Consider the following 13,857-nt stretch of genomic DNA (forward strand, 5'->3'; position numbering starts at 1 on the left):
GGAAGGGGGAGCCTCCCTCCGTGGTGGGAAGAGGAGGGGCAGGTCTGTGACTGAGCCACGGGGCAGAGCGGGGTGCAGCAGGGCTCACCGACGACGGACAGTGGCATCTCGGGCGAGTGGCAGCCACTCTCCGTGCCACAGTTTCCACGTCTGTGATCTGGACATGATGGAAAGGGCAGCTCTCCTGTAGCAAGGACTCAGTGAGAGCGTCAGGGAAGCCTTTATCACAGGACCGTTAGTGTTTCCTGGTGTGACAAAGCACACACTCACCACAGAGAACATCTATCTCCTCAGACCCTCGAACCCAGCCACTTCCCAACCAAACCCCCCTCGGCCAGGTGCCTGTGTAGTCCTCTGCATGTGTATGGGGAGGTGAATGTCCCCTCTGCGTGTGCCTCTGTGTGGGCATTTATGCCTGTGTGTGCGTGTCTCTCGGTGCACGTGTGTGCACGTGGGCATCAGGCGTGACGGCTGTCCCTGAGTGCAGGGAGGGCTCAGTGACCCAGATACCTGAGCACCTCTTCCCTCCTGAGGCTGCTGCTGTGGTTGCCACGGCAACACTGCACCCTGGGGAGGCTGCGACCAGTTCCGGCCTTTGATTCCCACCGAGGCCCCTGCTGTGTGTGGGCACGGAGACATCCTCTCCAGGGCGGTCTCCGGGGCCACACTGCCTGCTCCCAGCAGCCCTCCCCAGCAGGCTGGCTCCTGCCTCTGCGCAAAGATAATAATTCAATACCCTGGCACTCGGCTACCACGGACGGGGGATGGCAGAGGAGGAACCAGACACCAGGCAAGGTGGCCTGCTGAGGGCTGGGGCCACCAAGGGGGCCACCTTTCCATCCTGCAAGTCTGGCTGCAGGTGACGGTCCTCCCAGAGCCCCCAGCCCTCCAGTCTGGTCTGGGGGACCAGTCTGACACCAAGGCAGAGGGGACAGGCTGGTAGCAAAGTCGAAGGAATGGTTTTGCAGTGCTGGTGGCAACCTTTGTATTTTTAAAACACCGTGCAGGCCACATGGGACTCAGGGTCGCGGGTTATAATCTCTGCTGAGTGCGTTCATTCATTCATGCTGCCTGTCACCCCAGAAAGGACTGGGGGTGAGAATGGAGGAGAAGGCACATTGAAGACGTGAGGCGCATTGCTGTTGTCCGGGACCGCTGCATCGCAGAGCAGGTACAGAGATGGAAAGAAACCGAGTGTCTGAATGTAACCTCCAGCCCCAGCCCCCAAGTGGCTGGAACACGTCTCAGGAGTTGACATTTGAACACACGGAATTACAGATCCACTCGGAGATACTGAGTCAGGGCTGGGTAGGTAGGTGGCCATGGGGTTTTGAGAGGCGTCAGCACAGAGGTGGGGGTGAGAGCATCGTATCAGAAGGACAGTGGTAACTACAGGGATGTGTGAGACGCCACGGAGTCCTGGTGGCTGCTCACCAACCGCTCACTGGTTCCAACCCACCCCGGAGCTCCGTGCATGGAAGGCCTGGTGACCTGCTTCTGGAAACACCACCACCGTGGAAACCCTATGGGGCCGTTCTCCTCTGTCCCGTGGGGCCGCCGAGTGGAACTGATTTGGTGACACCCAAGCACAGCACACAGATGCCCTGGGAACACAGGGACAGGGCGGCCGCGCTAGCTCGAGGACAAGTGCAGCAGCAAGCGCTCCTGGGAGCGTGTAGGGGCGCTGATTCTCAGGCCCCCTGCAGAGCTACTGGTTTGGAGACTCTGGGGTGGGCCCAGGAATCGGCATCACCAAGCCTCCCGCATGGTGACTCTGATGTTGGATCGAGTTTGAGAACCTTCCTGGCTGGAGGAGGACTCAGAAGCGGAGTCCCATGAGACACCAGTGGTCGGCAGCAGAGGCCTGAGCTTCTCCTTGGACAGTGTCCCCAGCCTCTCGCCAGGGAACAGGTGACGCCATCAGGAGGTCGCCAAGGCTTGTGGAGAGACTGGAACCGTCATCCGATGCTGGTGGTAGTGCCGAATGGTGCAGCCACTGTGGGAGACAGTGTGGAGGTTCCTGAGACGGCACTACCACGTGACCTGCACCCAATCCTAGACGTGCACCCAGAAGATGTGAAGGGGGGAGCCACAAAGAATCCTGCACACGGTGTTCACCGCAGCACCACTCATAGAACCAAAGGCAGAGACAGCTGAAATGCCCGTCAGCAGACGACGCATGAACACAACGTGGTGCATCCACACCGTAAAGAGAAATAAGACCATGAAGAGAGAAGTCCTGCCGTGTGCTAGGACCTGGACGGACTGTGAAAACATGATGCTGAGGGACATACGTCAGTCACAAAAGGACAGAAGCTGTCTGCTCCTACAGTGTGAAATAAGCAAACACACAAGGGCAGAGTTCATTCGTGGTTCCTGGGGTGGGCGTTATTGACCTTCTGTTGCATGGGCAAAGGTTTTGTTCTTTGTATCTTTGCCAAAATAAAAACAAAAGTCAAAGAAGGCCTGAGTGACAACAGCCCATGACAGCTGAACAGGGGCTGCCCAACCCGACCTCCGCGAGCTGCCCATGGCTGGCCTGGTGGCCGCCCTGCCTCCGGCCGCCACTGTTTAACGTTGGAGGGGACAGAGCCCTGTGGGGAGCCTCCTCGATGCAACAGGCTCCCAGAGATGGGCCCAAGGGACTGCCCGGATCATGCAGGGCTTGGGCTTCCTTCCCAGGCGAGCACGTTCTGAGGCTCTGCGGCCCCCACGGTGCGTCACTGAGGCGATGACTAGTGCGCCCTGAGGACCCCCCCCACATGCTCACCTCAGGAACAGTAGTGACAATGGCTCTATCATGTGCGGCAACTTCAAGCTCTTGGTGTCCCTCTTAATTATTTCTATATTCTGGAGGAGCCCGGCTCCTCCCACCAGAGCTCAGAAGGGTAATAGATGAGGAGAGTCAATGGCCTGTGAATTACAACGTTGATTAAAGAAGCGATGACTGGTAGTACCCTTCTCGGCCATTATGCTAATACCTGCCCGGATCCAGGACAGTGTTTACATGCTAATGGCAAGCCTGGGACCATGATGAGAACTGGTTTCCATCCTTTCTTAACACGTAAACATTTTTGAAGCCAATCTTGACCAAGAGCGAGAAGACCCGGCCGTGTGTGCCCTCCCATCTGCTCTCCACACAGTCCCGGGCAGATGGAGAAATGCTCTTCGGCCCAGCCCTCTCCAGCTGCTCTCCAAACACAAGTGTGGACTGAAGAGGAAAATGGGGCCCACAGCGGCCGTCCACAGTGCCCCGAACGGGGGAAGGCAGGTGTCGGCTCAGAGAGGGCTCACAGCGTAGCATCAGATGTTTCCATACCTTCCTCCCAAGGGGCTCCTGCTCCTATGGGGTCCGCAGTCCACAGGGGGCAACAGCAGACGGACAGTCAGACATAGTGCCATGTGAGGCATTAACAGGCGACTTCATTCACTCTGACATTTTACCTGAAACTGTGTGTGTGTGCATTTGCCTAGGAGCAGTGAGCTCTGTGTCTCAAAGGAGTCGGTGGAACCACTGCCCAAGATCCTTTTGGAAGCTTCCAGATTAGCTTATGGTGGTTTGATGCTCTTGGTGCCATCTCCTCGCAGTCTCTCACTTCATCTTTCTATCCCCAAGATCCTTGTTTGATTGTCCTGAAGCAGGTATTCCCATGAAGACAGGCCTGTCCATCCATCCATCCACCCATCCATCCATCCATTCCTAATCCATTCATCCATCCATCCCTCAGTCTGCCCATCTATCCATTCATCCACACATAATCTAGTCACCCATCCATACATCATCCATCCATCCATCCATGCATGAATCCATTCACCCATCCATCCATCCAGTCACCCATCCATCCATTTGCCTGTACATACGTACATACATATATAATCCATTCATCCATCCATGAATCCATCCCCCATCCATCCATTCACCCCTACATACATAATCCATTCATGCATATATACATAAATACATCCTCCATCCATCCATGAATCCATTCATCCATCCATCCATACATACATCCTCCATCCATCCATGAATCCATTCATCCATCCATCCATACATACATCCTCCATCCATCCATGAATCCATTCATCCATCCATCCATACATACATCCTCCATCCATCCATGAATCCATTCACCTATCCATCCATTCACCCCTACATACATCATCCATCCATCCCTCCCTCCATCCATTCACCCATATATACATAAATACATCATCCGTCCATCCATGAATCCATTTACCCATTCATTAATCCACCATCAATCTGTCCAGCTATCCATCCATCCATATACACATATATCCATCCACTTATCCATCCATCCCTCCACTCATCCATCTATCCATATATTCATCAATCTGCTCATCCACCCATACACCCATCCATCCATCCCTTCATCCATCATCAGTGTGTCCATCCACCCATCCACCCATCCATCCACCATCCAATCTACATTTTGCTGAGCCCCTGACTCATGCACATTTGGGGTTGGGAGCCAACAGACCAACAATGAATAAGATGTATTTCTCAACTTCAAAGAATTCAGCTTTATAGATGATACATGGGCCCTCCTCAGCTCTCAGCCACAGGGTAATGGGCAGCTTTGTAGAAGTCCAGGGGCACTTTGTGACTGCAGAGTCCCCCTGAATGTCCCTTCCTGCTTTCTAACTGAAGCCTTGACACAGTGGCTGTAATCACACTCCCCAGAAGGAAGCCCTAGACTAGTGGGAAAAGGAGCTGGTAGGTAAGTATTCCCACCTCTTATTCTTCAGGTAGACAATTCTAAATGCTTCTCATGAAGCCCCAGAGAAGCTGAGCCCGATGCGAGCTGACACCCCAAAAGTTCACCGCAAGTTTCTGTTTGGCTTATGACAAAGGCTCGGGAGGAGACAGTGGTGAGGGTTACCCATGGTGAATGTAATTAGTGTCACTGTACTGTACACTGACAAATGGCTGAAACAGCAAATTCTGTGTTTCACACACACACACACACACAGTGCACTTTTCTACTGCTCTTTTTCCCTGTCTCCTTCACCCCTGCTTCCTGAAGTCACCTCTCAAGTTAACTGCCTACACTGAACCCTTGCCTCAGGCTCTGCTTTGGAGAAAGCTCAATGAACATAGTGTGTTTTGCCAAACAACAGGACAAAGGGAAGAGGGGTGGTCTCCTGGGCCCTGTGAACTTCTCCTCCACTCCTTCCCTCTGTCTTTGCAGGTGTCAGACCGCTGTGACTACGTCTTTGTGAACGGCAAGGAGATGAAAGGCAAGGTGGACGTGGTGGTGAACTTCACGTATCAGCACCTGAGCGCTCCCTTGCACATCACCGTGTGGGTGCCCCGGCTGCCCCTGCAGATTGAAGTCTCTGACACTGAGCTGAGCCAGATTAAAGGCTGGAGGGTCCCCATCGTGGCCAGTAAGAGGTGAGCCTGGGCTGGGAGACGCTACAGAGCCAAACCAAGCCAGTTGCCATCCAGTTAATTCCAACTCATGGAGACGCCACATGCATCAGAGTGGAACCGTGCCCACCAGGCCTTCATTCAGCAGCTGATTTTTCGGAAGCAGACTGCCAGGCACTGCGGACTCAAACCTCCAACCTGTCAGCAGGTGTTGCTGTTGTAGGTGCTGTTGGGTCGTCTCTGATTCACAGCGACCCGTGCACAACAGACTGAAAGGCTGCCGGTCTGTGCCAGCCTCACAATCCTTTTTGCACCTGAGCCCATCCTTGCAGCCATGGGTCACTCCATCTCATTGAGGGCCTTCCCCTTTTTCGCTGACCCTCCTCTTTACCAAGCATGACATCCTTCTCCAGGGAATGGCCCCTTCTGACAACATGACCGAAGCAGGTGAGACGAAGTCTGGCCATTCTCGCTTCCAAGTAGCATTCCAGCCACACTTCTTCTAGGACAGATCTGTTCGTTCTTCTGGCAGTCCATGGGGTTTTCAGTATTCTTTGCCAACCCCACAACTCAAAGGTATTAATCCTTGTTCAGTCTTTTGTATTCATTGTCCAGCTTTCAAATGCAATTGAAGGCAACTGAAAATACCGGCTTGGTTAGTCAAACCTTAGCTTTCAAAGTGACCTCTTTGCTTCTTAACACTTGAAAGAGGTCTTTTGTAGCAGATTTGCCCAGTGCAATACAATATCTCATTTCCTGACTGCTGCTTCCATGGGTGTTTATTGTGGATCCAAATAAAACGAAATCCCTGACCGCTTCAATCTTGTTCAGGTGGTGGTTAAGCGTTTAACTATCTGTGCCATCCAGGGTCGCAGGAGATGCTCGGTGCCGTGACAATAATGGCTTGCTTTGCTGGCCATGACGCTGAGGGAGCTAGTCGTGGACCTGGTGCACAGCAGGAGCTAGGATGACCACTTCCCTGAATCCTAACAAGAACCCCCTGAGGGAAGCAAGGCGTCAGGGCAGCTCGGGAGGCACAAAGGCTGCCCAGTGGCCCGTTGTTTGTGCGCTGCAGCTGGGCTTCTGTTCCTTGAACGTGGTCCAGAACGCACCGAGGGAAGTCATAAATTTTCTAGCCCTTCAGCCCCATGGATGTGAGGCTTTGGTTTATTTTCTCCAAGTGAAGTGGTGAATTCCTCTTCTGTGCTTCCTGAATATCGATAAGTTGGAAAGGTCCCTGCAGAGCACATTATGGCATGAAATTTAATGGCACCATTACTGAACAGCAGACTTACAAAACAGAACTCACTCACTGCCATCAAGTCAGACCTGACTCATAGTGACCCCTCCTTGGGTTTCCGAGGCAGCATCACTACGGAAGTAGATTGCCCCATCTTCCTTCTGAGGAGTGACTAGTGGGTTTGAACCACCAGCCTTCTGGTTAGCAGTCAGATGCCTTAGGCACTACGCTACCACAGCTCCCACAAAACAGAGCAGACTCGCTGAATATTGCCTGTGGTCTGCATTGTCACAGGCAGGAGTTCCGGTTGTCCTTTCAGGAGCCCCCTATCTCTGTGGACCCTAAGTCAGATAACTAGGTGAGGGGCTGTAGCTGAGTTACTGCTTCTGTGCCTGGAATCCTCCACTCTAAACCTTCAGGGCAATTTTCCTGAGAGTCTTCAGGAACCATGGATTTCATTTTAAGGAACAAACTTGAGTATACCTCCAGAAGTGTAACTGGGAAAGGAGGCTGTTAGATTTGTTTTCTACGGGGAAGACTTGAAGGGTTGGCCTGCTTGAGGGAAAGCAGGCAAGAGTCCCTGAAGAACTTCAGGTCCCCTGTGGTCCTGAGTGGCCACAGGATGGGTGTGCACCATCGTGTCCTTGAGGACTGGGGGTCCTGAGCGGCCAGGATCTGGGATGGGTCCCGTGTCCCTGAGGAGGGCACGACCGAGACGTGCTGAGTTCATATCAAATCAAGGCCTCAACACTTAGTAGCCTGCGGGCTTGGGGAAGCTTCCTGAGCTCTCCGTGAGCTCATGATGAGGATTATGGTCTTGCCTCAGAGTGTGATGAAACTAGAAGAGTCAACACACCTGGGAGATTACACTGGGGCCTGACACAGCATGCTCCAGCGGAACGCTCTGTGGTGATGGAATGTTCTAGAACTGTCCTGTCCAGTACGGCAGCCACTAGCCTGGAACACACGCATATAGCTAGTGTGACTAAGAGGCTGGATTTTCCATTGTGTTTCCTAGTCATTCGTTTAAATGAAAATGCAGAGAGGCACGTGTGGGTAATGCTGACAGCTCAGGTGAGCACACGTTAAGTGTCAAGTCTAACGTTTGCCAATAAATGGACTCAAGGCAGAGTGCTAGGCCTCTGGCTGCCAGGCGTGGTCCTGGGGCCCCTGACTTGAGCGTGTCTCACCGAGGCTGGCACTCAGAGGGCCACGGTCCCACTGCCTGGAGCTGAGCTCTCCTCTGCTTCCCCGTCAGGCCCACTCGGGACAGTGAGGACGAGGATGAGGAGGAACGGCGGCGCCGGGGCTGTACGCTGCAGTACCAGCATGCCACGGTGCGGGTCCTCACCCAGTTTGTGTCTGAAGGCCCCGGCCCATGGGGCCAGCTGAGCCACCTGCTGAACCCCAACTGGCAGCTGGACATCACCCACCTGGTGGCGGACTTCCTGAAGCTGGAGGAGCCGCGCATTGCCACGCTCGAGGACAGCAGGGTCCTGGTCGGGCGGGAGGTTGGCATGACGACCATCCAGGTAGGAGCTGGAATGCCTGCACCCCAACCCTGAGCACTGATGGGCAAGGGGGGCTCACGAGACGGGCAGGTCATCATGGTGACAGACCCTCGCCTGCCGTGATGGCTTCCGGTGCCATCACAGGGGTGCAGGGAGGTTAGCAGTTGCACCCCGGGTGCACCAGCTCTCTGAGCTCCCCTCTGCCTCCGACAGAATGGAGAAGGTGCTGGCCACGTGCCCTTAGTCCCATGAGACCCTCTGCCAACGGCTGCCTTCTCCAATCCACCACCAGCCAATCCCCGAGCGCCGCTGAGCCCCACCTAGCCCCACTGTCTGACCGTCGCTCTCTCACTGCTCAGCATAACTGCCTCCTCTCTCTGCCCCCACGGGGACTCAGGCGGCCCTCACTGCTCAGCATAACTGCCTCCTCTCTCTGCCTCCATGGGGACTCAGGCGGCCCTTCCTTCCTGTCTGTCTTTCTCTCTTTACCCAACTCTCCTCACATACCTGCCTCCTATCTTTTGATGAAAGAAACGATCCATTTCAGGGGGGGTTCCAGGAAAGGCAACTGGGGTGTGGAAGGTATGTGGACAGGAGGGGGACTCAGCCCCGCAAGTCCATGCTGGACCCTTCACGGCCCCCTGTGTGAACATGGTTGGTGCCCTGCCCTCATTCCCCTACCACCCCAAGCCTTGGCTGGTGACATGAGCCAGAAGGCTGAGTTTCTGCAGAAGATGTGCTGTGGGTGGGAGAAGGTGGGCTGTGGACAGGGGACCTCATCTCATGGAGCTTTGCTTTACCGCACCTGGTATCTGCCACACGGGAGGCTGAGGCACCCGTTTCCAGCAAGTGTATCAGCACCATGTTTCAACAGCCTGTGCTCACTTCATGTCTCTCTGTCACACGTTGGACATTGTCACAACAGTTCAAACTTTGTCTCATCACACAATTGCACACTTCATAGACGACCAAACCAAAAAACCCACTGCCATCGATTCCGACTTACAGCGCCCCTAGAGGACAGAATTCAACTGCCCTCGAGGGTTTCCAAGGCTGTCAGTGTTTAGAGAAGCAGAACCCCTCATCTCTCCCCCGAGGAGCAGCTGGTGGGTTCGACCTTTCAGCAGCTGAAGGTTTTAACCAGTGTGCTACCAGAGCCCCTTCAGAGACTACAGTACAGTGTACACGTACCTGGGAAACCAAAGAAGGTATATGACTCCTTTCTTGCAGTGGTCTGGGGCAGAGCCCACAGCATCTCCAAGGCGAGTCTGTACTCAGTCCTCGGTCCGTCCCACTATCACGGGAATGTGATCTGGGCTCCATGGGGTCATCGGTGTGCAACTCCCCCCACATGCCGTCAGCCAGACCACCACAGACAGTCACCCAGGCTGTGCTCTGTGCAGAGGTGTCTCAGCTGGGGGCGTGCCGTCCCCTCTCAGAGACGTTCGGATTTTAACACTTACTTCCATTTCCTCGCAGTTGGGGAGGGGCCCTTACCTGCTCCTCACTCAGCTCGGAACAGACTGGTGCGTGTGGTGGAGGGACGTGGGGGCGCTTTGCCCTGTGACTGGCACGGAGGACACGCTGCTGGCAAAGGTTCCGACACCTGGACTCAGGTGTGACGGGCTGTCTGTGTCCCACCCACCCCAGGTGCTGTCCCCGCTGTCAGACTCCATCCTGGCAGAGAAGACGGTGACCGTGTTGGATGACAAAGTGACAGTGACGGACCTGGCCATCCAGCTGGTGGCCGGGCTGTCCGTCACCCTGCACCCCAGCACAGGGAACGGCAAGGCCATCACAGCTGTGGCCACTGCCGAGGAGGAGCTGCGAGCCCCTAAACAGGTAGGGGCTCGGGTGCCCGAGGGCGAGAGGGCATGGGGGGCGGGGCACAGCACAGAGGCGGGGCGGGGAGGCTCACCGAGCCACTTTCCGGAGGGGGCCGCTGCTTTACGGATGAAGGTGCTCCTGTTTACGGCAGGCAGGCCAGCGTGACAGCGGACGCAGACAGCGGGGCCCAGCCTCCTTCCCCGCCACTCCGTTCTCCTCTCAACAGCCTGAGATCTTTCCAAGTCAAAACCAGACCACGATTCTTGCGTAAATGCTTCCATGGCTGCCCGTTGCACGCAGAATAAAACCTGTCCTTCTTACCTCCCCCGGAGGGTGCAAACGGTTAATGCCCTCCCTGCTCACCGAAAGGCTGGGGGTTCAAGTACACCCAGAGCTACCTCAGTCAAGGCCTGGAGGTCTCTCTTCCACAAACCAGCCACTGAAAACCCCGTGGAACGCAGTTCTGCCCTGAGACCCGTGGGGTGCCAGGCGTCGGAGTCACCTGGACGGCCACAAATGTCCGGCAGCATCCCCGTCTCAGGTCCACTGCACCCCTTAACACAGCCTCTTCACGGGGGTGACGGCTCACTGTCTAACCAGGTTCTGGGGCTTGAGTGGGGCCCATCCCAGAGACTGCCTTCCGCTAGGGGGCACCTGTGAGCTCTGATGGCCCCCAGCGGCTACCGGAGGGGGTGGGATGCTCCTTGGGCAGGGACCTGGCGGCGAGTCCTAAAGAACTGAGGACAGCGGGGCAGGGAGCAGAACGCGGGCCGCCCTGCGCTGAGAACAGGTTATGAGCCGAGTGCACGGCTGGCATCAGCACCTCCGTGGTGGGGGGCTGGGCCGCCACTTGCCCCTCAGACCTCTCCGTCTTCAGTGGCGACTGGACCTGGGCAGGCTCGGGGGAACCTGTGAGTGTCGTCTGGCCTGCGGACATGACTCCTGAGAGGGCAGCTCTCGATCATTCCTGAGCACGCGTCCTCCACAGCCGTCCGGAATCTCTCTCCTCTGGGAAGTGTTGGCTTCACAGAAAGCCTGTGGGCCACGCTGTGTCAAAAGCCACTGGGAGGCCTGAGTCTGTGTCTGGTCTCTGCAGGGCGGGTCGGACGGGTGCTGGCAAGCCTGGCGGTTTGGAGGGTTCAGCTCAGGCTGTCTGCCATCCCGGGGCTCGTTTTATGTGGCATTCTTTCTCCACCTTGAGTTTGTGAAGAAAAATTAATTCGGGATGAAAAGCCTGCAAGGTGAACCTACCTGCTGTGTAGACAGGGCTTTCTCTCGGCCCTCGGCACGTGGTCAACTTTAAAATACAAAATCTGCGAGCATCTGAGAGCCGTGAGTCGGCAGACACGCACCTGCTTTCCCCGTGTGCCTCATGTGCTCCGAGGAGAGCCACGCCAGCACCTGACAGGGCCGTGGAATGGGCTCCAGCTCACAGCAGTGCCACGGCTGTCAGACAACTGCCCCCGCGGGGCCTCAGTGTCAGAGGGCAACTGCCCCCCACAGGTCCTCGGTGTCAGAGGGGAACTGTCCCCACGGGGCCATCGGTGTCAGAGAACTGCCCCCACAGGGTCCTCCGTGTCAGAGGGGAACTGCCCCCCACAGCTTCTCAGTGTCAGAGAACTGCCCCCCACGGGGCCATTGGTGTCAGAGGGCAACTGCCCCCCACGGGTCCTCGGCGTCAGAGAACTTCCCCCCCACAGGGTCCTCCGTGGCTGGTTCTTCAGAAGGACATTGCCAGGTCGTTTTTACGGGGTGCCTCTGGCTGGCCTCGAGCCCCCAGCCCTCCTGTGAGCAGACTGCACCGTGTGCACCTCCCCAGGACGCCCCGGCCTGTCCTGCCTGGGAAACCAGTCCTCTTCTGTAAGACACTGCGGTGACCGTGTGCAGGGACGTCTCTGTAAGGCGAGGAGCTGGGACGGGGCACTGGGGCTGCTTGGTTTTCCGAGGACGATGGCGCTGCCGCTGACACTGCCTGTCGACGGTGCTCCTGTTGAAGTGAGGGTGCTCTGTGACCTGAGTGTCCTCCCCGGGGCCCATCAACCCGGGGGCTGGAGCTGCATCCTGCCCCGTGTGCCTCTCTCTCTCTCTCTCTCTCTCTCTCTCCCTTTAGGAAGCCTTGGTCAGCACGTGGCTCCAGTTCAATGACGGCTCTGTGACGCCCCTGGACATCTACGACGCCAAGGACTTCTCCCTGGCCGCCACCTCCCTGGATGAGGCCGTTGTCTCGGTGCCCCAGGGGCGCTCCCCGAGGTGGCCCGTGGTGGTGGCCGAGGGCGAGGGCCAGGGCCCGCTCGTCCGGGTGGACATGACCATTGCCGAGGCCTGCCAGAAGCACAAACGCAAGAGCGTGCTGGCCGTGGGCGTGGGCAGTGTCAGGGTCAAGTTCCGGCCGAGCGGCACCGCACGCAGCCCCAGGGAGGATGAGGAGGCTGAGCACATCGAGAACCACGCCAGTGACCGCCGGCTGAAGGGCCAGGACGCGCAGCCCCTCGGCGGCTCCTCCGGGGGGCGCGAGGAGGGGGCCCTTCGGAAAGCCTCCACCACGGTCCGGTCGCTGCTGGACAAGGCGGTGAGGACCAGCCGGCTGGACGGGGGCCGGCTGCCGGGAGAGGGGCAGCTGCAGAACATCCCCATCGACTTCACCAACTTCCCGGCCCAGGTGGACGCCCCCCGGGCGGGGGCCGGGCTGCAGGAGAGCGGGCTGGCCCCGGCGCCCCGCGGGCTCAGCGACCTAGAGATCGGCATGTACGCCCTGCTTGGGGTCTTCTGCCTGGCCATCCTCGTCTTCCTCATCAACTGTGCCACCTTCGCCCTCAAGTTCAGACACAAGCAGGTGCCGCTGGAGGGCCAGGCGCCCAGGCCCCACCCCCATGACTGGGTGTGGCTGGGGACCGAGGCTGAGCTCCTGGAAAGCAGAGGGGACCTGTCCCCGCCCCGGGAGGAGCACACCACCATTCTGGACCGGGGCCTAGGGGGCTGTGAGGAGAGCAACCTTCTCCTCCGTGGCCTGTCCCAGACGCAGGCTCAGGGCCAGCCATGCCTCGTGGACTCCCAGGGTGGAGAGGAGCCCCTGCACTCACCCACCTCCAGGAGGAAGCGGGTCAAGTTCACCACCTTCACCACCATCCCCGCGGACGACAGCTGCCCCACCGTCAACTCCATCCTGGGTGCGAACGAGGAGGCCATCCAGTGGGTGTGCCAGGATGCAGGGGCCTGCACAGACCTGAGAGCCTACCTGGAGAAGTTCCAGGAGGAGGCATAGCCCCTCCTCAGGCCCTGGCCAAGACCCACGCACCTGGATGCCTGCCTTCCTGTCCCACTGTCCGGCTGATCCTAAGAAGTAGGGCAGAAGGCGCTGGGTGGGTTGAGCAGGGCAGGGCCGAGCCTCCGTGGTAGACCAGTCAGCCATTCTGAAGCCAGGCAGAGCATTTTTGTATTAAGGGATTTCTGCTGGTGGGTGACGGTGGGCTTTTGGAGGTCGGCTAGCAGCACAGACTCAGGTGGGCTGGCCCTGAGCACGATGCTGAACTGGGCAGAGGCAAGCAAGGAAGAGTATTTTATGAGTCAAAGTATAATACAGACAAGCTACCAAAAAGTATTTGTTAAAAAATACAAAAAGACAAATAAAAAGAGTCAGAAATCAGAATCTGTTTATATTTCTAATAAAGGAGAAAAACTGAATGTTTCCTGTTGGTCTGCTAAGAGACCTCTTCTGTTTCAGTGAGCGGTCTCCTCTCCGAGGCGGCCTGCACCCCGGGTCCGGAGGCCATGCTTCAGAACGGGGTTGTGTTGTGGGAGAGGCCTGCGGGTTTCTCAGATCTTTCCTTGGAAATCTTTCTTCTCCTTTTCCACTTCCTGGCATTCTTTTCCCTCCGTAACCGTTTGAT

General features: G+C 56.9%; 1 protein-coding gene across 1 annotated transcript in view; it reads left to right on the forward strand.

Annotated features, from left to right (window-relative positions):
* TMEM132C (transmembrane protein 132C) overlaps positions 1-13,232 on the forward strand; it is a 190,856-nt gene extending 177,624 nt beyond the window's left edge. The window contains exons 7-10 of the mRNA XM_007954227.1: positions 5,211-5,416; positions 7,891-8,164; positions 9,794-9,985; positions 12,081-13,232. Coding sequence (XP_007952418.1) covers positions 5,211-5,416; positions 7,891-8,164; positions 9,794-9,985; positions 12,081-13,232 — 1,824 coding nt within the window. The remainder of the gene's footprint in view (positions 1-5,210; positions 5,417-7,890; positions 8,165-9,793; positions 9,986-12,080) is intronic.
* The last annotated feature ends 625 nt before the right edge of the window (positions 13,233-13,857 follow it).

The sequence above is a fragment of the Orycteropus afer genome, unplaced genomic scaffold (assembly GCF_000298275.1).
Source record: "Orycteropus afer afer isolate SDZICR_OR568_19922 unplaced genomic scaffold, OryAfe1.0 scaffold00448, whole genome shotgun sequence".
Classification (NCBI taxonomy): domain Eukaryota; kingdom Metazoa; phylum Chordata; class Mammalia; order Tubulidentata; family Orycteropodidae; genus Orycteropus; species Orycteropus afer.